The 24,618-nt window shown below is 40.8% G+C and overlaps 1 protein-coding gene across 2 annotated transcripts in view; it reads right to left on the reverse strand.

The window, feature by feature from the left end:
• Positions 1-141: 141 nt before the first annotated feature.
• LOC138981266 (uncharacterized) overlaps positions 142-24,618 on the reverse strand; it is a 53,185-nt gene continuing 28,708 nt past the window's right edge. The window contains exons 13-28 of one of the 2 annotated variants that reach the window (XM_070354107.1): positions 24,397-24,535; positions 23,824-24,037; positions 21,730-23,097; positions 20,184-20,319; positions 18,914-19,008; positions 17,804-18,036; positions 17,192-17,302; positions 16,754-16,898; positions 14,480-14,626; positions 12,098-12,124; positions 7,355-7,594; positions 6,658-6,761; positions 6,126-6,261; positions 5,498-5,680; positions 4,245-4,402; positions 142-3,670 (exon numbers count right to left, since the gene is read on the reverse strand). In XM_070354107.1, coding sequence (XP_070210208.1) covers positions 3,433-3,670; positions 4,245-4,402; positions 5,498-5,680; positions 6,126-6,261; positions 6,658-6,761; positions 7,355-7,594; positions 12,098-12,124; positions 14,480-14,626; positions 16,754-16,898; positions 17,192-17,302; positions 17,804-18,036; positions 18,914-19,008; positions 20,184-20,319; positions 21,730-23,097; positions 23,824-24,037; positions 24,397-24,535 — 3,674 coding nt within the window. In that variant the 3' untranslated portion in view covers positions 142-3,432. The remainder of the gene's footprint in view (positions 3,671-4,244; positions 4,403-5,497; positions 5,681-6,125; positions 6,262-6,657; positions 6,762-7,354; positions 7,595-12,097; positions 12,125-14,479; positions 14,627-16,753; positions 16,899-17,191; positions 17,303-17,803; positions 18,037-18,913; positions 19,009-20,183; positions 20,320-21,729; positions 23,098-23,823; positions 24,038-24,396; positions 24,536-24,618) is intronic. The other variant, XM_070354108.1, reaches the window with a different exon arrangement.

Raw genomic sequence — 24,618 nt, forward strand, 5'->3', positions numbered from 1 at the left:
GCGAGGAACTGTGTCTTCTGAACCTTCACTGACAATAGTAGTATGTACTGGACATATGATAGAACATCACACACACACACACGACACACACACTTACACTTTGGCTTCAACATTCTTGAGAAAAAAACCTGTACACCCATCAAATGTCTGTCATTAAATGTTTAATGCTCTAGAGTCTTTTCAGCAGTTTTTAACACATCATCAGATCACAACAACAGCTGTTAACACAAATCTCCATGTGCTTATCACAAAACTATCACTGTGTATCACAGTTAAGGTATAAAATATATTATCAGCAGATCATGTTTGTTTGTCAGCACTTTTCAGCAGCTACAATGTATGAGGAATGATATTTAACAACAAAACAAACGCTGGAAAAAAACCTTCAATGATATATAAATACATGTGGCTACGACTCTTGTTTAGCATTAACAAAAACACTACGCTAAGTGAAATACAAAATTACATTGGTGTACAAATTTATTCGTTTTATATGCCTCGTGAAATAAAATAAAATCAATTCTGGTTTCACAGTCATGACCGCATAATATGCAAAAAAAGTTGTCTGTTTTTGAAGGCTGCCATATTTGTAGCGTTCATTGATTAATTCATATTGTTTACATGTGCCAATAATGTTATAAAACTGTACCTATAAAGGGGATATAATAACGATTGGCTGTAGCTTTCGACAAAATTATTTCAGTATTGCAAAGTAGTGTTGATAGTGTCGAATGTAAACAGAACAGTCTCAAACGCCATCTTTGGTTTACGAAACGTAACGAAGTGACGTCAACGGTCTAAAAATAGCCCGAGTCCTGGAGAACTGTTGCTAAACAACGCAATAAAGAATTATTTCTCGTAATTGGTAAGGACTTCAAACCTAAAACTTTGCAGGAAGCTTAATTTATACATCCCCGCAACGATGGGAAAAGTCCTGGAAGTAATTAAACTAATTAAATAGGACTATGTCAGCCTTTAAACAAGCACTTGCATGTTACAAACAGAATGTCTACTACATAAAAAAAAGAATAAGTTTGATCACAGTAGTTTACCCAAAAAAGATGGATCTAAATCATTCAAGCATTTTCTCTCACACACCACACATATATACTACTCTCTCTATCTCCATCCCCCCTCTCTCTCTATTTCTCTCACTAATGTTTGTTTGTTTGTTTGTTTGTTTGTTTGCTTAACGCCCAGCCGACCACGAAGGGCCATATCAGGGCGGTGCTGCTTTGACATATAACGTGCGCCACACACAAGGCAGAAGTCGCAGCACAGGCTTCATGTCTCACCCAGTCACATTATTCTGACACTGGACCAACCAGACCTAGCACTAACTCCATAATGCCAGGCGGAGCAGCCACTAGATTGCCAATTTTAAAGTCTTAGGTATGACCCGGCCGGGGTTTGAACCCACGACCTCCCGATCACTTTCTTTCTTTATTTGGTGTTTAACGTCGTTTTCAACCACGATGGTTATATCGCGACGGGGAAAGGGGGGAGATGGGATAGAGCCACTTGCCAATTGTTTCTTGTTCACAAAAGCACTAATCAAAAATTTGCTCCAGGGGCTTGCAACATAGTACAATATATTACCTTACTGGGAGAATGCAAGTTTTCAGTACAAAAGACTTAACATTTCTTACATACGGCTTGACTAAAATCTTTACAAAAATTGACTATATTCTGTACAAGAAACACTTAACAAAGGTAAAAGGAGAAACAGACATGCTGGGGAGCATCGGGTAAATTCTTCCCCCTAACCCGCGGGGGGTTCCCGATCACGGCGCGGACGCCTTACCACAAGGCCAACCGTGCCGGTTTTTCATCGTGACTAGCACTGGATATATAACAACTGTTTGTAATAACAGCTGAGACATCCAGTTGAATCATGGACGGATTCAATTAATATCATATTACTCAGAAATATGCAAGGGAGAGTATTTATAAGTACATGTACTGTTTGATCAGATGTTAATATTTGTTTCTTGGGGACATTATTTTGTACCCAACACACTAAAACTCTATGCATGTTTCTATAGCTCTCAATTTCAACTGATCTACAAGTATAATTATATATTAAAATTTTTTCAAAATGTAGCTAAGGCTTCATTTCATTTGCAGGGGCCAGGGCTTCAGTAGGTGGAATTAATTTTGTTCAATGGTACAACAGTATTTGCAGAACCATTTCTTCTAACATTAAATTGAGGTCTTGAATGGGGAGGTTCACAGTCCTTAGCTGTCCTCCATACCAAAGTTGCCAATGTGTCATTCTTATTGAGATGCAGATTTTTAGTTTTGAGAGATGCATCACTGAATATATAAATCTAAATTTACTGAGGTAGATGGAACTGATAAGGAGAGTGAAATGTCATCATAAATAAACAAGAAAATGAGATGATATCCCTCTACAGGCAACAAGACCAACCTTTCAAAACTGTATAATTATGAAAAATACTAATCACACTGAAAATCAAATAAAGGGCATGACAACAACAAAAATGTTCACAACAAATCCTACAGCTGCTGCATGAAGGAATTATTAATCACACAGTGCTTCTCTTAGATAATCAAAAGAGAGATGCCTAACCTTACAGAAATTGCATGGAAGGAAATGTTCAAACAACATTCACTCATTCACAGAAGTGCATAGTAATTTGTGTAAATGAAGAAAACAATAATAACAATGTGTGTTAAAGTTTTTGATTATACTTGTAAGGTAGGTGGTTGCATTCTGCTACTCAAGAAAATAAAAGCAGCATCAAAAGCATATATACATTGATGCTTAATACACAAAATTCACTGTAACTGACAGTCTGGCAGACATAGAAAATCATACACAAAAGTTTCACACATAATCTTCCACAGAAACATGTAGTAGACTAACCATAGATATATATTACAAACATTTACAGCTGGATACAATTACAATGATCTTCAAAATTATATTTTGGCCTGATATCATTTAGATTGCCACAGAAGAATGTTGGGCAAGGTTCTGAGCTTACATATTCAGATGTTTGGCATCACTTATGAAAGGAATTAATTATATGTGTAAACAACAAACAGCAGATTTTTGTCTGCGCATCAAGTATTTCAATTTGCTTCTTTAAATTGTACAAACAAAAAGGCACATCTCACATGCGCACTTCTAAATCGCATCAAACATTTTTTTTTACACACACAAAATTCAGATCCAAGTTTAAGATATGCAATTTATTGTTGTTGTTTTTTTAAGACAAAATTAAAGGTTGTACTGCTTTACATTATATATATGACTGTTCAAACATAAAAGTCAAAGCAGTAAAAGACTCAGGCCTACTACAACAATAAAAATAATCGAGTGAAACAAATTAACTCTCAGGTAAATCACACATTTAGACAAGACAAAAAGGCATTTTGGCAGTTGCAATGGTTATACAGCTTCAATCACTTATTCCTGGACTGCAGTTTGACCTTGACCTTTCGCCACGTTCCTTGAATGCCGGCTGTATTGGAAACGGCACGACGGAAGTTGTTGTCATGGGCGGCAGCTACAGTGTGAAGATCACGGTCACTTAGTTCATGCAGGCGTCGACCAATCAGCGACTGCAGCTCATAATCAGGCTCAAAGCCATACTCGTGCTCGCGGAAGATCCGGATCTGGTCAATCATCTGACAAATTGATCTGAAACAGCAGCGAGGTGAGGGTGTCAAATCATTTTTGCTTTGGTCACCCAAAAAGAGGTTATAAGACCCAGCTCAGAATATATAAACTCACAAAATGTCGTTAGATATTCCTTGTCAAATAAAAGGTGGAAATCTGTCCAAAAAACCTGTTTATTTCCTATGCATAGACATACAATCATATAAGAGATGCTCATTATCATCACTGATCACTGTCCAACTGACGCTGTTAAGTTTTTGCAGTTTATAATCACAGGCTGAAAATCTTTCATTGAAAATTGCTAATGCATTAAGCATAATAAAAAAATTTTTAAATATAGGACAGACACACACAAACACGCCCACCACCAACATATAAATAACACACACACACAGACACACACTCCTACCTTGCCGGCATTTTGCAAGCGAGGTTTATCTACAATTTTGAGATACATTCATTATTTGTATCATAAGTATTTGTCTGTCTGTCTACTAAAAATACCACTGGGTCGACGTACTTTAAATGTAAAGTTTTCTTTTGTCAATATTTAAATGTTCCAATAACCGGCATTTCTTCTTTTTGGCACTCCTACCTCATTTTCTGCCACTTATACATGCCGTTGGCCAGGGTGAATCCTCCAATCTCCAGCTGCTGCAGATGCAACAGGAAGTAGAGTGTGCCGGGAATGGTGGGATACATGTGGCTGTCCTTGTCCTGCATCAACGCCATTGGTTCACCTTTGACCTTGACCTGAGCGCATGAAAGATCATTACATAAACACAGTATGACAGGTATACTTACGCAGGTTTCTAATTTGACCAAAAATGGATGCTTTCCCTGTACACCGGTGCACTTCCTGTGGGTGTGTTTCTTGTATACAGGGCATGCAACAGGGCATGTAGGAAAACAGATCACGTATCGTCGTTGTCCTGGAATTTTGGCGTAACTTGATTCTTGGCGATTTTCATGTTTCGGTAAATTATTCTCCATGAGAAATATTCTCTAAAACACAATGGACAATACATGATTTAACATTCTTTTATCTTTCTATCCATACCAGGTAAAATTATAAACACTTTTGTTTGTTTGTTTGTTTGTTTGCTTCACGCCCAGCCGACCACGAAGGGCCATATCAGGGCGGTGCTGCTTTGACATATAGCGTGCGCCACACACAAGACAGATGTCGCAGCACGGGCTTCGTGTCTCACCCAGTCACATTATTCTGACACCGGACCAACCAGTCCTAGCACTAACCCCATAATGCCAGACGCCAGGCGGAGCAGCCACTAGATTGCCAATTTTAAAGTCTTAGGTATGACCCGGCCGGGGTTGGAACCCACGACCTCCCGATCACGGGGCGGACGCCTTACCACTAGGCCACCGTGCCGGTAATTATAAACACTATTCCAAACACTATTTTATAATAAAAATAATAAAATAATAAAGATTGGCCTTCTGTCAAAATGCTGTTTAAAACAACAATATACTGACAAAAACTGCTGCATTTTTAGTTTCACTTTGATAAGGTAACTATTGTCTGCCGCCAGGATGAAAAGTACGCTTTACATGACTATCCAGGAGGAGTAAGAACATGTGTAAAACAGTTGACAGCACAGCGATACCGCAGCGTTCATGGGTTGAAACTCCCATGTGCACTTGCATTTTTTGCTTGAGTGGGTTTTTATGTGTATGACCGGTTTTATTCTTGTGAAAAACATGAGTGTACATGGGAGTTGCAGCACATAAACGCAGAAGAAGAAGATTTAAGAAATCAACCAACATTATTTTGACAAAAATCAAGCCAAATCTCATTTCATTTGACGACTAAAAACTATCTAAACTCGCCTGCAGAGCCTCCAGATCGTCCATGAGAACAGCAGCCTTGGCCGGCATATTTTTCCATGCAGGCAGCTGTCGCACCAACAGGTTATCCAGGCCTGCTGTTACGGCCAGAGCTGTGGCGTAGTTTCTGATATCCACGCAAAGTTGGGCCGTCGCCAGGAACTTTCCTATTGTGCTCACTTGGCTCTGAATAAATAAAATAAAAATAACCACCGAGTTGCAGCAAACTCACATTATATGCCTTTGCAGCCCGATGCAGTGTAAGTAAAATTGAGGTCAGTCTAAATTAAAAGCCTGTAAAAACAAACTCTGCAAGAAGGTTAATTAACAGGGTAATAAAGCAGTCGGACCTTGTTCTAGAAAGAATTAGGAAGTGTCAGTCCAAGTCATGTTGAAAGGGACAAGGGAGACAACCACTACCTGGCAGTCTTGTCAAGGGGAACTACTGCATAACCCTGCTACAACAGAGTCCGATTCCTGCCAACTCACATAACTAGACTTCTGCTCCGAATCTTTAACACACACACACACACAAACACAATAACACAGGCACACACACAGGCACACGCACACACACACGATACAGGCATTATTAGCATCTTAGAAACACAACCAGAAAATCCATAATAACCTTCTGTGATCCACAACAAAGAATTTCTGCCGACACCCAATGTGTGATCTCCTGACTGTGTGTGATCATGTCCGACACACGGGACTCGAAGTACTGAGGGCCAACAAACAGTGACTGCGACACTGGGTGGGATTTTCTGCAACAAGCAATGACACCGTTTATCATATGCTGTCATTTCTTAAACAGCACACACAAACGCAATAATGAAGCAAGGTTGAAATTACATAGATGTGTATGGTTTAATTTCTCTTACCTCAGCTGTGGTTTCTTAATAGTTAATTGTGTGGTGCTTATAAACATTTCGTTTCCTTTTTTCAAATTTTGTTTACATTAAAATTATTCCACAAAACTTAAGCTCAAAACATAGGGTAAGGAAGGCCGTGAAAAATAAAAAGTCAGTCTCTTGAAAAAAAGTTAGAACATTTCGTGTCAATGTCCTTTTTCTGCGCTGCATTACCTCCCCCCCTCCCCTACCTGCTCTCTTGCCTGGGGAAAATATATACACACAAATTGGGAGACTGTTAGACTGTACCTTGCCATGGAAGGGGTACGTAGGCTGGGAATAGACAAGTCTACCCCCACCCCTTGTGCTTTGGAGTCCAAATAGTGCACAGGGTGGGTACGCTGAAACAGCTCCTGTCAAGAAATAAATCCAGAAAATCAAACACTGCTATTGTTGTTTCAACACACACACAGACACACGCACGCACATGCAGACACACACGCACACACACGCAGACACACACACACATTTATTTATTTATTTTATGCAATTTATATCGCGCACATATCTCAACCACGGATTCAAGGCGCAGGGATTTATTTATGCCGTGTGAGATGGAATTTTTTACACAATATATCACGCATTCACATCGGCCAGCAAACCTCAAGCCTATTAGGGCGAGCATTCACCTTTCACGGCCTATTATTCCAAGTCACACGGGTATTTGGTAGACATTTTTATCTATGCCAATACAATTTTGCCAGGAAAGACCCTAATGTCAATCGTGGGATCTTTAACGTGCACACCCCAATGTAGTGTACACGAAGGGACCTCGGTTTTTCGTCTCATCCGAAAGACTAGCACTTGAACCCTCCACCTAGGTTAGGAAAGGGGGGAGAAAATTGCTAACGCCCTGACCCAGGGTCGAACTCGTAACCTCTCGCTTCCGAGGCAAAAGCGTTTACCACTCGGCCACCCACACATACAGAGAATCTAACTGTCTGACCTGTTCCATCAGGGTCAGCTGTTCAGCCAGTCGATGAGGGGAATAGTCCATGAGCTGCGTACTGTCCATGCGTCGAGAGAGAGACATTGTACTGCCTTCATCGGCACGACTTGGCGGTCTCTTCTCTACAAGCACACCCCCTTTGTCTTTGTATGGCATCCCTGGTCCCTCTTTCTTGGCTGTTGGTTTTGCAAAGCCTTCAGACTTCTTCCGGCCTATTAGTGATCTGAATGATTCCCACTGAAAAAAAAAGAAAAGAAAAGTTTAAGGACTTAACTTCAAGCTGCGACTGTTTACATCTGTTCTGCTGAGCTGAAGAAAATCTGGTGACACTTTCTCCATCCAAAGATGTTAAACATAAAATAAAGCACAGCTAGTTTTAAAGATTTGTAAGTTAGAAATGTTCACAACAAAGATGAAAAGCACATTACACTCATAGTATATTTTAATATATCCCATGACCTCCCTTCTTTGTCTCTGTTACTTCAGTATGGGTATATATGTTGTATTTTTATAGCTCAATAAATACATCATGGACTCCAAAAAATATATGATAGTGCAGATTCCGATTTGGGCAAAGGACTACTTTCCTCCCGACCTTTGACCTCGCGCCGAACAATGTGACACATGTGTATGAAGTTCTAAAATCGTATTGCACGGCTCAGAAAACCATATCAGTTGCACGCAAAAATGAATCTCAGAACTGATCTGATGTATAAGATGCAATAAGCAAAAGTTTCTTTCATTATGAAAGCAATGCAGGTCGAAAAAAACGAACATTCAACTTACAAGATAACCAGATGCTAGCGAACCAAAACAAAAACACGAGTACCCTCCCCTTGCATCGTTAGCAGACGACTTTTGAGAATCTGTCGGTAGTGTGTTTTGGTGTGCGCCTTCAGCTATCAAACATCGGCTGTTTCACGTGTTTTGCGAGCAAGTCTACTCTTTTGCCTGGCTCTGCAGTAAGTCCACATATTTTTCCGTAATCCAGTCATATTCCTTCAAAATGCAATCAATCGGCGGTGACAGACGTGTCGGTCGCGTTTTCCTCTCACCCATACCAGTTTAAGTTCATCCATGCAAACACACTCGCAAAACAGTTTATCACGTAGATACATTTCAAATAGGGAGCAAATGGTTAAATCTAAACCTACATATTTGTTCCCTAAGATTTGCTTCTCTGTCAATAAGCCTAATTACACACGTTCGAGAAAAACAACGTGGAATCAATTCTTAATCGAGTAAGCCAAATGGGTCCCAAACCCGTTTCGCCCGTTCTGCCGACCTGAAACGCAAAACAAAAGAATTGTGTGCTTCAACTAAATTAATTTCTATTCGACTTCATTACTTTCTTGCAACTTATGAACCTTTACTTAAAGCTTTTAAATGGTCTGAAAGTAGTGTTACCGCGTACTTATCGATGCACTCATTCGTTTTATTTTTTCAGCGACGGTCACTTAGTTTAAGGTTGCAAAAGGGCTAAGTCTCGCTGGCAACAGTTTTACCCTGCACAGATCGCAACAGTGCCGCTAGTAGTCTACACTTTGTGTTTGATGGTAGAATGGGATATACAGATTACAACACTCGTGGTTTTTTATATGGCTTGTATTTCAGTCAAGACCCAGCGGGAATATCAATCGAGAGCCACTCGCCAGAGGCTCGTGTCTCCCGATGATATTCATCCGCTGGGTCTTGACTGAAATACAAGCCATATAAAAAACCACTCGTGTTGTAACCTATACTTACATATAAACCCATTGTGCCTTGTGGTAAAATCTATAAAAGTTGATCAAATTCGCATTACATCTGCTTGTATTAGCCTATCAGATTAAAAACAAGACACTGTGGGTTTTTCTCTCTCTCAGGACAAGCTATAGCATCTTGCGGATGCCCTGCAACAAGTATCACCTCGGACAGTATTACATTCCTGGTCTAGATTAAGGTATAGGATATATTCATGTATCCATATATGACAAAACTGCAACCTTTCTAGCTCACACTACTGAGAAATGTGATGTATTACACTACTACAGTTCATAATTAAGAGTCGCCAACCATTTCAAACTTCCTTTGTTTTAAAGCAAACTTATGCAAAACAAGGGAAAGAAGAGATCTGTAAACAAAATCAGAATCAAACCAGCACACATCAAACAACAGAGATCGGCACGGGTAAAGATCTTTCAAACAGAACTCAAAACAGACGTAAGTAACGATCACAGGCATCTGGGATGATCGATAGCACAGTTGAACGAAGTATACCAACAAAACCTTCTTCTCATCAAAACGCAGCTATCATATTTTCCATATTGAATGTTACACAGAATGAAATGGTTGTCTTTTTGACTGATTCGGCAATAGCATTAAACTTGATTGCACACTGTAATCTAATATCAAAATACAGAGCAAAACATTGTTGGGGGGTGATTTGGTTGACCCAACACTTAACCCCAATTACAATGGTTAATGAATTAATATTGTACTACATATGTATCTAAATATCAGCAAGCTGATTCTGTAAGTCAGGCTGGAAAGTGATCGAGTTAGTCAAGCTCAGAGAAGTTTGCTTTTTCAACAGATACCAAGGAGTTTAATTAACCCAATGCCTCCCAGAGCACCCACAATCCCATACAGTTAACCAATAGTTAATCCACATGAAGATCTTGAAATGGCTGCAACTTTCAATCATCTAAAAAAAATCGCTTTCCCTTTTCATGCCGGGATTGGGAGACAGTGTGGCTTGAGCAGATGAGAGCAGCGCCTTGCTTCATTATGAGATCTCTCAGTTAAATCTAATGGGAATTCCAAAGGTCAGGCAGCATGATTCTGTGCGGGAGGCAAAGAGTTAATTGAGTTTGCAACATGTAAGCAAACAAATATACAGAATTATTCAGTTCTAGTTAACGAGCAGTTTATAGACTTGTTATCCAGAGAACAGCATTACAGAATTCCAATCAAGATGCAAATCTAATGGTGATTATAACAACAGATTTACTCATGCCCAGTGCTGGAAAAGAACATGTCCCTTTGTGTGAATCATAATCCCAACAGAAAGTGAAAACACAAAGACAAACTTAATAAAAGCATAAGATGTAAGAATTTTGACAACTATAAAGAACATCAAAGTGGTGGCTCAAAAAGAACTCAAATCTAAACCTTTAAGGCACACTGCTGTCCTTCACATAAAAATGATTCATCGTTCACCGTCGTAGATCTAGTCAGGCTTGTACCGTCAGGCTCTCACCATCAGGCTTGAACCGTCAGGCTCTCACCGTCAGGCTTGTACCGTCAGGCTCTCACCGTCAGGCTTGTACATGCGAGAAGGCCACCTCTACTTTGACACATACCAACATTCAACAGCCGGACAGCTTTTTTGTTTGTAGTGGGGGATTTTTCTTCTTCAATAAATCATGCAATTTCAATAAAAAGCCACAGGTATCTCATCCAGACTTAATTGTTAAGAAATTAATTAATACAAATACTCCCACTTATGCACAGAAAGCACATACAGGCTAAAGATTTTTGGTACAGTGGAATATCTCTTTTAAGACCCCCTAATCTAAGACCCTCCACTTTTTAAGACCTTGATTTAAAAAAAAACCAATTTGTCATATTTAACATCTGTAAATTTACCACCCACTCTCTCCTTTTTGAGTCCTGCTTTTTTTCTCAGATTTGTCGAGGTCTTAAAATGGGGGGTTCCAGTCTGCATGTGTCCATTTCAAGTGGAAGGATGACCTTATCCTATGTTTGTTTGTTTGTTTGCTTAACGCCCAGCCGACCACGAAGGGCCATATCAGTGCGGTGCTGCTTTGACATATAACGTGCACCACAAACAAGACGGAAGTCGCAGCACAAGCTTCGTGTCTCACCCAGTCACATTATTCTGACACCGGACCAACCGGTCCCAGCACTAACCCCATAATGCCAGACGCCAGGCGGAGCAGCCACTAGATTGCCAATTTTAAAGTCTTAGGTATGACCCGGCCGGGGTTCGAACCCACGACCTCCCGATCACGGGGCGGACGCCTTACCACTAGGCCAACCGTGCCGGTCTTATCCTATGTGAAAGTCTGGACAGATCTGAGATAATGAACATAACGGCATTTTTACATGAAGTACTGTACACAGCCTTTAACAAATGAACATAACGGCATTTTTACATGAAGTACTGTACACAGCCTTTAACAAATGAACAGAACAAAATACAGAAACAAATAAATACATAATTCAGTCAAAAACTAAACAAAACAAAAACAAACATACAAAGCTGTGAAGGTATGTGGCAGTCCTATGACCTGCAGACATGGGTTAATGTGAACATTTTGAATCTGTGACTGTCAATCAAAAAAATACATCACACCCTCTTTAAAGAGTAAGATCAAAATGAAATCAAAGTGCTCTAGAATTGGAGTATTTAGCACAACTTTTCTTTTTCTAATTTTTGTTGTTGAAAAATAATTCTCTTCCAAGTTCCCTAATTTCATGAGCAGAAAAATTACCAAAGCATGAGCCATTCTAAATTTCATCGCAGTACAATTTGTTCCTGCAAGTCCATCTTTGTCTTTGATCATTTCTGTGCAATATACAATCACTCAGTCACTGTCCAGTACAGTCACAGAAACAACAGACCTGCATCCTTGACTGTGATGATTAGGATGTATGAAATGACAAATGAGGAAATTATAAAATTAATCAAATTAATCAAGTGATACTTGGTGACAGCTTTCAGCATTTAGTTACCTCCATAAGCTGCTCAGTCCGGGTTTGCTATAATGAGAGGAGAGAGCACAAATAACCACAATATACAACCAATCTAAATACAGACCAACACATACAGAATACAAGCATTCAGCCACTCACATGTTAATGATCAAAAAAGAAGTTAATTACAATACAGTGTCACTTGCAAGGCCCCACGGGAACGTCCCACTTAAGTCCGAGGGTTCACTAGTCCGAGGGTTCACTAGTCCGAGGGTTCACTAGTCCGAGGGTTCACTTACGTCCGAGGGTTCACTAGTCCGAGGGTTCACTTAAGTCCGAGGGTTCACTAGTCCGAGGGTTCACTAGTCCGAGGGTTCACTTAAGTCCGAGGGTTCACTAGTCCGAGGGTTCACTAGTCCGAGGGTTCACTAGTCCGAGGGTTCACTAGTCCGAGGGTTCACTTAAGTCCGAGGGTTCACTAGTCCGAGGGTTCACTTATATAGACGCTTGATTTTCCAGTTATTATACCGCCCCTTAAAAGGTGGTATATAGGTTTCACTGTCTGTCTCTGTCTCTGTGTGTGTGTGTGTGTGTGTGTGTGTGTGTGTGTGTGTGTGTGTGTGTGTGTGTGTGTGTGTCTGTGTGTGTGTGTGTGTGTGTGTGTGTGTGTGTGTGTGTGTCTGTCCGCAAATAGATATCCGATGTTTGAGAACCGATTTCAATGAAATTATGTGTGAGGCTGTAGTACAACCCAGGCTCGATTCTCTCCATAATTCAGGTCGGTGGGATAACTAATTGACCCTCACGGGCATAAGGAAACCCGAGGTGCAATATAATATGACTAAAAACCGGAGGCAGTTCGATCTCATAATTGTCCAGTCGGGGCGGTATCCTGATAAATTTAATATCCTTTCCTTAAGTCAAAATATAAATAACTAAGTTTCTTGGGGGAAATAGTCTGAGATTTCTTCAGTCAAAATATATAACACCACATTATCTTTTTGAATGAAAACAACTCAGTGTTTTTATGAGAATATTCTTCGATTTGGTTCCCACAGCAGTGAAAAACACACGCACGCACGCACACGCAAATCCACGCACACATACACACACAAAATAAAAACAAATCAAATTGAATATCCTTTGTTCATTCAAAAATTAAAAATCAAATAAAAAAATCAAAAATGGTCTTTTGCAATGAAAATAACTAAGTTTCTTGGGGGAAATGCACACATACGCATGACTATCCATGCATAAATTGAAAAAAGGAAACCCCTTGTCAGTTGAAATAATAATCAATGAGAAATGGAAACTGCTGGGTGTGACTTTTGATTTCACGGTATAACCTTGCTTCGGGAATCAAAGATTCATCATTCTCGTTGTTGTTGTTAAGATAGAACCTCGATCAGTAGTGATGCACCAGATGGCTCACAGCCCGCCAATAACTGTCCACGTCACAAACACCACGACGATACTCTTCTTTCAGGGCCAGGAGTCGTCCTTCCAGGAGACGCCATCGTCATGACCAACCATGAAGTTTAACACGCAATTCTTTGGGTGTAAACAAGAAAGAGGCTTCTACCAATCAGAAGCCACTTTCGAAAACTTTCTTGGTAACTTAATGTCCGTTCTCGGCTGAAATAGCACTCGTGATTGGTCGAAGCGGTCTTAAGGGGAAGTAATGCCTCTCTAACCGCTTGTGTTCGTATGTTGCAATCATAGATCTATGGTTGCGATTGACTGCGAAAATGGAGAAAAGATTAGCGTTTCTGCTGATTCTTGCAAAGCAGCTAACATTTTCGATGCGGAAGAAGAAGAATTGAAGTCAATGATTGACGATTACTTCCTCTCGGACTAGACAACCCTCGGACTAGTGAACCCCTCTCGATGGCAAGGATATCATTTGTTGTCCCTTTCATCAGTTATCTTGACCAAATTACACCTGTCATTACACTTTTGCTGGTCCCACATGTGTTTTTTCATCGCAAGTACCCCTATATTTGAAGGGGGGGGGGGGGGTGGGAGGAGGGGGTGGGGGTCACACAACATAAGTTACAATCCAATTCATGGGTGCATGGCACTATGAAAACGCTGCACACAACACTGCCTCAAAAAGTTCAAAGACATGTGCAACCAATACCATGGGTTGATCATTATTGACTTCCTTGCTTCAGACTTTCATTTTCTTCCAGCTAGCATTCTGCTTCCCAGAACGCTAACAAAACAGCTGTTTGACTTTTTCAGCTTTGGACACTAAGCCACATGCACCCACAAGATCTGCAGACACTAACAATTCTGCCATGCAGAAAGAACATATACATAGCACCTATACATGCACACACAAATGTACATTGTAGATGCTTGCAGTACAGAAGAAGTTTTCCACACAAAAAGTCAATTAAAGCATCATGATCAACTGACCCTTTTGGGGGAAGCCAGATGCAGGTAGTACACTTCGTCATGGTCGTCCGAGTCGTCGGCCTGACTGACCAGCTCTGTGTTCTCTCCCAGGTGGCAGGCGTACAGCAAGTTCATCAGATTCTGTGAGCCGTCCTTGCCCTCTTCAACCTGGTCATAAAACAAATTAAGCTAGTGGTGTCACCGTGCTTCCTGGGTCGTGGGCGACCCAGAGCCTCACAAAAATGTCTGTATCTCTAAAACTATTGGGAGTTCTTGATTAAGACTTCACGTAATCCTCAAGCACCATAGAACTTAACCCTATTCACACATTTTTAAAAGGGTTATCTTTGTAAACAAACAAATAAACAATGACGTCATTTGAACTACACAGTCCGGATGTTCTTGGCCGTGGACGACCCATATGGAATTAAAGAAGGCATTTTACAGTGCTTATCCCTATTTGGTTGGCGTGGGTCGTGTCCATCCCATACTTTGCAAAGAGACAGTAAAGTGTTCCCTTATTAACGCTGATGGGGTCTATGTCGACCAAAAGAGTGGGATTCCCTGTAGGTGGAGTTCCTGGAGGGGGAATCCCACAGGGTGGAGTTTTTCAATAAAACTTGCAAACATGCATACTCGAATTGCTAAGAAATATCAAAAAAGATTGAAAAACATCAAATTCTACCGATGTCGCCAAGCATCACGTGACTTTCAGCGATATCAGCGACACGCTACAGGAACTAAATCCTGTGGTATTCCCTGTATACAGGGAATCCCCCTCCAGGAACTCCACCTACAGGGAATCCCACTCTTTTGGTCGACATAGACCCCATCAGCCTTATTTACCCCAATTCAGATGGCGTGGGTCATGTAAGACACATACTTTTTTTGCTGAATCCTTCTTTAGAAAGTATGGCTAAATGTACACAAAACGGTCAGATTTGAGATATGATGAGCCTAATTGTTCCTACAGGAAGGACTGTGCCTTTAACCCTTTGGCTTCCGGTAAGGCATCAGGTAAGGTCCTCGGTAACATGCTTTTACAGGCACCAAACCGTTCAATAAACAACAACAGAAGAAGAAAAACAAAAGACGATGTGTGTGCATATGTGACCCTCCACCACGGAATGAGTTGCATGTCACCTTGCGCGGTTCTGCGCTAGGCTTAATATAAGTCCGGGGAGACTGTGGTAAAAGTGTGAGGGTCACCTTAGTCACAGGCTAATAACTCGAACAGTTTTCACTATTTTCTAAAACGGTTTTTACCACTGGATAGAGCATAAAACACTCTTTAGGACAATGCAAAAATATTAAAATGATGCAAAGATGACATGCGACTCATCCCGTGGTGGAGGGTCACATATGTATGTGGTGTATTGACATTCACACATCAAGGGAACACTGGAAGTCGTCACTTCAGGTAAATACAGGTAATGCTTTGTATGTGTCCTGCCGAATTCACGGAATTGCTGAATTCGCAGAATCGGCAACATTTTTGCCCATTTCACGTAATTGGCAAAACGCTGCCCATTACGTGAAATCGGCAGTGTTAAATTGCTGAAAATGTGTAAAGGCTTGTAAAATGTGTCCATTTCGCAAAAGTGGCAGCCAGCCTGTTACTTTTTTTGTCACCAGAACATTGCATTAACATTACTTTACCTCCCTATTTTGGTTTTTAATGGTCTGTGTTGGTCTGTGTCAAGCATATATAACTCCGGTAATGCACGAAAACTACACTTTTGGCCATAATTTGCCATAACTTATCGATTATTGCAACATTTATCAATCTGAGTATCTAGCTGTCTAAGTGTGATGATACCCCAGGCATTTGAAAACTTTAAAGCCAAAAACGGGCTGCCGATTTGGCAAAATGGGCACATTTTACAAGCCTTTACGCGTTTTCGGCAAAACGCTGCCGATTACATAAAATGGGCAAAAATGTTGCTGATTTCGCGAATTCAGCAATACCGTGAATTCGGCACGACATATATGCAAATATGTCCTGGCAGCAAACAGGTTAATTAGAAATTACGATAAAACAGAAAACACAAAAAACAAAAGCAGACTATAAATAATAATAATAATAACTGGACATTTTTAAGTGCTCTTAGGCCCTTTACAAAAGAACATATATATACAGAATAGAACAATTAAAAGTACAAAAAAACAAATTAATCATACAGACACAAATCACCACATCTACTGTTCACACAATAATCATATATATATGTGTCTGACAGAGAAGGGAAGAGAGTTCCAGAGTGGTTCATAAATAAACTGTTCAAACCCACTCACTCTCTGCATGATGAAAGCTTCCAGTTGGTCCAGCAGGGATTCATTCCGCTCAAAGTCCAGACTGTAGTAGCCCTCCACCCAGAACTGCAGCAAGTCAAACGCTCTCTGCTGTGCACGTACAATGTTCACGTCACTCTGGTTGCCCCTAGAAGCATGCATAAAGTGTTCCCTTATTTCATGGAAGGTAAAGGCAAGAATGTACAAACCGAGGCCTAAACAAAGCACAAATGAAAGTACAGCAGCATAGATATTTTCTCTCTTTTCTCCAAGAATAAAAACTAAAATTGCAAGCAAGGGACTAACTTATTCCGAGCAAAAAAAAAGCATACACATGCAGGATCATGCAGGATCATGTGTGCACGGGCACTCCGGTGTGCACTGACCTATGCACAGACAAACAAACACAGACACAACACAGACAGTACAAATCTAACTCACTTGCGGGCAGAGATAAACGTCTGGGTGATAAAGGTGAACACATCATCAGCTTTCACAAAGTAACGGAAGCAAAACAGGAACTGATGAATGTAGCCATCACTCAAAGCTGACCTGCGAAAAGAAAATGTCTCAATATCACCTGAATTGCCTGAATTTAACACCAAAATAACAACAAAAACACCTTCACAAATTTCATTTGAAATTCTGCCTGTCTAGCCTTTGAGGTATGTAACATGTATACTGACTTTGTGAACATTTGGAATCAGTCTCAACATCAGTATTCAACAACTAATTGGGCAAAAGGTAAATGAACTTTAACCAGAAAAATCTGTTCAGTTCTGCTGAAGATAATGAGATAACATTGTTTTTAACACAACTAACAGACTACAAGCATGTAACTCTTCAGGGTTCAATTAGGCAGTTTACATTACAAGAAGTTCTTGTTTTGATCACAAAAGATATATAGTTTAACATTAAAGAACAGAAAGATACAGAAATCAAATTTTGCATTAGAACACCTTGACCCTCGTCTTGATTCCCAGTCTATGTTAAAACATCTAGTCAAAACTTGACTAAACGTAACAAAAAGCACAGCAGGTAAGCTAGACCTACAAGGAAAAGAGGTAAGACAGTAGCCCCTGGGGATGTCCAGCCTGCAGAACCTGCACCTCACAGCCAGTGGTCACCTCTCGCACTGTCTGGAACTGAAGCAGCCGATTCTCCAGGTACGGCTGCAGGACGAGGGGCTGAGGCTCTCCCACTCCCCCCTCTTCTCCCCCGCTGCCACTGGTCACCAGGGTGTGAAGGAAGCAGGTGTCCAGGCCATACAGCTCTGCCAGCATCATCTAAATATTCATGAACATGCAGTCATGCTGATGAGAAAATAGCTAAGGGAATTAAGCATGTAAACTGTGACTGCGAGTATTTTTTCGAAACAATGCAAGGGAGGTAAGCACTCAAAACACAAGGGAACGGGCAGGGTGCTTACCTCCCTTTAAACAATTTTCCTGTGTGATTTTAATGTTGAAAACAAAACTTCCTCAGCTAAAGCAGGGGAATAGCTTTGAGTCATGCTGTAATTGTCACGCCCTCTCTTGCCCAGCAATATGACTTTTTTCCCTCAGAAGAAAATTAATTTCCATAACATTTCCTGAATAACAATTAATTTTGTGATAGAAAAAAGAATTGTTCAAAATAGCCTTTCAATATATAAATTCCAGCTTCATGTCAGCTTCCACATCTAAAAGTAAGTAAGAGCTCAGGCTAATGTGAAGGACAGACCTGCTAGTACAACAAGAAGACAATTTTGTCACACTTACAGAAACATCTAGACCGCTATTGCACAAAGAATTATATGACCCTATAAACCTCCCCATACTGATGAATAAAATGAGTGTTCTGTGACTTGAACAGTGATTTAATGATATACGATACTAATACATGCACAACCTAGAGTAATTGTCTCCTGCTGATATGCAGAATTCACAGAGACAATCTTCATTCTCGAAATTCTTTGTCAGTTTCTGGAAGACATGCATGCATGAGGCGACAGAATGTTTACATTGATGCCATAATTCGCGTTAATCTGACGTCTTCTCGACCTTAGTTCGATTTTGATGTCAGAGGTTTTATTTTGGAAGAGAGGGTCAGGAAGAGAAGTCTCGGTTTATTTCAATCGCTGTTGTTCATCTTTAATGAAATAATAATGTATCTGCACTTTACCTGTAAATGTGTGCGACAAAGCTCAAGGAACCGAAGCTTGCCAGTCATCTCCGACATGTCTTTCAACACCTGGTTCACCACACTCTTGTTTTCACCTGGATTAGAACAAGAATAAATAAGTGACGGGCGCAGTGGCGTGGTGGTAAGACGTCGGCCTCCTAATCAGGAGGTCGTGAGTTCGAATCTCGGTCGCTGCCGCCTAGTGGGTTAAGAGTGGAGATTTTTCCAATCTCCCAGGTCAACTTATGTGCAGACCTGCAAGTGACTCAACCCCCTTCGTGTGTACACGCAAGCACAGGACAAAGTGTGCACGGAAAAGATCCTGTAGTCCATGTCCGAGTTCGGTCGGTTATAGAAACACGAAAATATCCAGCATGCCTCCCCAGAAATCGACGTATGCTGCCTGAATGGCGGGGTAAAAACGGTCATACACATAAAAATCCACTCGTGCTAAAAACATGAGTGAACGTGGGAGTCTAAGCCCATGAACAAAGAAGAAAGAAGAAGAAGAAGAAGAAGAAGAAGAAACAATTAATTATTATCTGATTTAAGGACGGAACACTGATAATACTTTAGAAGCTTGCATTATTATAAGCAGTATACAAACCTAAGATTACTACCATTGCAAATTATTTATTTATTTATTTATATGGGAGATTTATATAGCGCTTGACGTTTTCTAAGCGCTTTACATATTAATTTCTGCCGTGTGAGATGGAATTTTGTACACACTATATCACGCATTCACATCGGCCAGTAAATCTCAAGCCATTACGGCGAATATTTACTTTTTATCAATTATCAACACCATTTTCTCCTGACAATTTTTTTGAACAAAAAAATGCATGTACTCGCAAATAATTATCCAAGCTACAGTAAAAACAATTGCTTTAAGACATGTGCCAATATAAGCTGCAGCTGTTTTCTTCTCCAGTCCAATCTATGAATTAACAAAACTAAAATGAACAAAGTTGCTTACCTATCAATGTACATAACATATTGAAACAAATCAATAATACACAGATATCACACAGGTCATAACTTGGACAATGTTATAATTAATTCATAATCATTAACATATTTTTAAAAACAAAAAAACTCCCTATAAGCACACACACACACACACACACACATACACACACACACACACACACACACACAAAGACCAAAACACAAACAAAACATTAAAACAGTGTGAGGTGGGGAGATGGTTCATAAGCTAAAAAAGAGGAAGGAGGGGAGGGGGCACTCGAGGGAGGGTAAAACTGACCTTTAGGTTGTTTGGCACCAGGCTCTGTGAGTTTCTTGTAGAAAGTCTGACTCTTGCGTCGCTGTCTCCGCTGCATCGTCAATTCCTGTTCAACGGACGCCAGCTTGCTTGTAATGGATGCCTTGTTGTCCTTATCCTGACAACAAACATGACTGTGTTATAATTTTTCCCACAAAAGGTATTGACAAAAACATAGCACCACAAATGTAAATTGTGATTAAAAATGTCTACATAATCAAACACAATACAACAAAACTATACGCTGTTTTCCAAGTTATATGCTTTCTTTCTGGAATGCCAGGGCTCACAGCTGCACAGAACTGAAACTGAGACTCAATTAATAGTCAACTCTGATGTACAATATTGGAGCCTGCAGGCTAATCTTATGCAAGATGCAAGCAAACACAGCGATTACCACAAATAGATAAAACAAGTCGCGTAAGGCGAAAATACAATATTTAGTCAAGTAGCTGTGGAACTCACAGAATGAAAGTGAACGCAATGTAATTTTTCAGCAAGACCGTATACTCGTAGCATCGTCAGTCCACCGCTCATGGCAAAGGCAGTGAAATTGACATTTTCTGTACCTCTCTTCGTTTTAACTTTCTGAGCGTGTTTTTAATCCAAACATATCATATCTATATGTTTTTGGAATCAGGAACCGACAAGGAATAAGATGAAAGTGTTTTTAAATTGATTTGGACAATTTAATTTTGATAATAATTTTTATATATTTAATTTTCAGAGCTTGTTTTTAATCCGAATATAACATATTTATATGTTTTTGGAATCAGCAAATGATGGAGAATAAGATAAACGTAAATTTGGATCGTTTTATAAATATTTTTTTTTTTTTACAATTTTTAGATTTTTAATGACCAAAGTCATTAATTAATTTTTAAGCCACCAAGCTGAAATGCAATACCGAACCCCGGGCTTCGTCGAAGATTACTTGACCAAAATTTCAACCAATTTGGTTGAAAAATGAGGGCGTGACAGTGCCGCCTCAACTTTCACGAAAAGCCGGATATGACGTCATCAAAGACATTTATCAAAAAAATGAAAAAAACGTTCGGGGATTTCATACCCAGGAACTCTCATGTCAAATTTCATAAAGATCGGTCCAGTAGTTTAGTCTGAATCGCTCTACACACACACACACGCACACACACGCACGCACACACACACGCACATACACCACGACCCTCGTTTCGATTCCCCCTCGATGTTAAAATATTTAGTCAAAACTTGACTAAATAAAATAAGAGAGAAGAAACACTGACAGGTGACATAGAGAAGCAGGCAGGCAGAGACAGGTGGACAAACATGCATTGTTGTGTTCAAAAACAAAACAATAACAGAGTCCACTCACATCATGAATGAAGCAATCGACAAGTGATCTCAGGACAAACAGACATACATTGTGTTAAAGAAAACAAAAACACACTCACAACGTCATGAATGAAGCAATCGACAAGCGATCTCAGGACAAACAGACATGCATTGTTGTGTAAAAGAAAACAAAACAATAACAGAGTCCACTCACAACATCATGAATGAAGCGATCCACTTCAGCGGTCATGCTGAGCTGTATCATGGCGGAGTGGTACACCACCTGCCCCTTCTTCCTGTACTCTGCGATCTCCTGGTCCCACGCTAACTGAGGCTTGGCTTTGTGCTGCGTTCTGCGCACAGGGCTGCGCTCGTGATTCTTGGGCAGCCCCACCATGCTCTTCACATCCCTACCACCGTTGGCTAGCTTACGAGCGTTGTTGTTGATTTCTGCTCGACCGGGAGAAGTACGGAGAGGAAGTGAGGCTCTTTTGTTCACAGGCTCTCCTTTAGTGTTGTCTAGATGTGAGTGAGTGTTTGTGAGGTTTTTGAGGATCTTAGGACTGGCGCTAGAGGGAGGTTTTCCCATAGGCTCTCTGTGTTGTCCGTACACAAAGCCTTGCGACTCTAAGATGGATGAAGACCTACTGGCGCGAGCTTGGTCTGGGTGAAGGTATCCTGAGCTGTTGTCTTTGCTGCTTTGACTGAAGGCTGGAGAGTAGGACCCCCCGCTTGTGTTGAGGTTTGGAGGGTGGCTTTGGCTGGGCGACAACTGTCTGTGGGGTCCTCGTGAATCAGCCTGGTGCTGCTGGCTTGGGGAGTCTCTGTAGTCTTGAGAGTCGGGTCTCTGCTGCCTGGAATCTCTCCCAACTCCTGACCCCTGCACATGCTGGTGAGACGACTGTGAGTGAGAAACAGCACCTGGGTAGGGTCTGGTCACTCCGGGACTTACAGCCGTTCTTGCTCCTGAAGCATCAGAATGTGGACCACGTCCATCGACTCCAGGATATGAAGAGTTCAAGCGTGCTGCACCAGACCACGATGGGGACACAGCGTCTCTAGCATCTGCTCTAGAATACGGAGGAGGAAGAGGTTGTGAAGGCTTTGGTGCCCGCGGAAGACTGTTGAAGCTTGATGGAGAATAACCACGAGGAAGGGGTGAAGCATTCATTTCAGACTGCACATACCTTCCTGAACTGTCACTCAATCCCACCTCTCTTCTGTTACGATTGTCCAACATTTTCACGTCATAACTGGCCTCAGGCTGTGACATTTGGTTGTACAAAACTGGCCTACTGCCAGAAGAGTCTCTTTGCTCTGAACCATACTCTCGCTGCTCAGGAGGCAGACTGAATTTGGCTGTACCAGGAATACTGTGCAGAGATGTGCTTTTGGCTCGATCCAGTTCGTAACGTTTCTTGAACCTTCGTCGTTTCTCCTCTTGCTCGTTGTCTGTGGAGTCTGAGGTTTCGCTCCGGCCACTGATGTATCGTCCGTTGGTCATGACTCGCACCAAGGAGGGAGCGTTCCCTGAGTCTTCTCTTTCCTTAGCTTGTCTCTGAGCCTTGTCTCTGTGACCCTTCTGTGTATACAACAACAACAAACATTTTATGAACTGACACAAACCAAACAAGTGAGTAAATGAATCAATCAATAACTAATGAAGAAAAAAAGAAGAAAGAAAGAAAGAAAGAAAGAAAGAAAGAAAGAAAAAAAGAAAAGAAAGAAAGAAAGAAAGAAAAACAAAATGAAATCTGTTTGCAAACAGGGCTGAACAAAATGTCCGTGCACCGAACAAATTGATAGACTTCTGACCCCATCTGAGGGCTTAAAAAGAGACTAGGCCAACAAAAAAAAAATAGGTGTGGTTACGGTAACATAGCCAAAAAAAATAGGGTAGGTAGGTAGGCAATCATTTTTTTTTTTTTTACTTTTTTTCTAATGTGTACAAATTAAACCTACTTGACAGGGAAATAAGTGTGCGACTCGGGCGCTTTCGCTTTCATTGCGTTTTTTGCACTCGTTTTTTTTTTTCTTTGACAAATGTAATAAAAAGTTATAGGATCGGCCCCTAAAAATAGGGTAGGTCGGGTTACCGTAACCACACCTATTTTTTTTTTTTTTAGGCCTTATCATGAAACAGTGAGACAAATTTATATATCTGGAAAACAATTATGGCCATCAATTTTAAACAAATGTGTGTGTATATGTGTGTGTGGGATGTCAAAATCTCGCAAACAATTGCACCAAACTTAAACTGAGACTTAATTCTGTCATGCTTTCTTGACAGCAATTTAGATTCTCTCACCTGTTTCTGGTCACTTTCAGCGCCTTGCACACCTTCCCGGTACACAGGTGGAGGCTCCCCTCCCTCTTCCTCCCCCTCCCGTCCTGCAAAGCCGGCCACTGAGCGTCTCCTGTTATGTGAATCAACCTGAGGTTTCTGCAACTGAGGTAAAGCCTCCTGGTCGCTGTAGTCATAAGGTCTTGATCTGGACACCGGAGGAATTTTGGTTGAGGATCTGAAAGAAGAATTTAAGAAAGCTAACCACCGGCAAGATTTTTATGAATTTGGAGCTGCACAGTGTTTTCAAGAACACTGTATCCAGGCACAACTATGTAAACATACACTCTGTTATCTTTCTCTCACATATATAGACACTACACAGTCTGGAACACACACTTTCTAGCAAGCATGATTGCACACACACACACACACGCACACTGACAAACACACACACACACACACACACACACACACACTCACTCACACACACAGACACACACACACAGTCACACATACATACATACACACACACACACACACACACACACACACACAAACACAGATGCATTCACACAGAGTTTTATACATTCTTACTTGGCTGATGATCGCTCATTAACAGCATGGTAAAGATTGACCAACAAGGTATGACTCCAGAATAGGTTGGAGTATTTCTCTGTCACAGCGTGCATGAATGTGTCCCATTTCAGGTGTGCTAGGGAAACAACGTACTCCGCTGCAAATGCAAAATCAGGTCTCCTGAGAACACAATCAACAGCTGAAAATGAACAACGTTACCTGCAATAGAAATATACCAGT

This window comes from Littorina saxatilis, linkage group LG12 (genome assembly GCF_037325665.1).
Source record: "Littorina saxatilis isolate snail1 linkage group LG12, US_GU_Lsax_2.0, whole genome shotgun sequence".
In the NCBI taxonomy this organism is placed as follows: Eukaryota; Metazoa; Mollusca; class Gastropoda; order Littorinimorpha; family Littorinidae; genus Littorina; species Littorina saxatilis.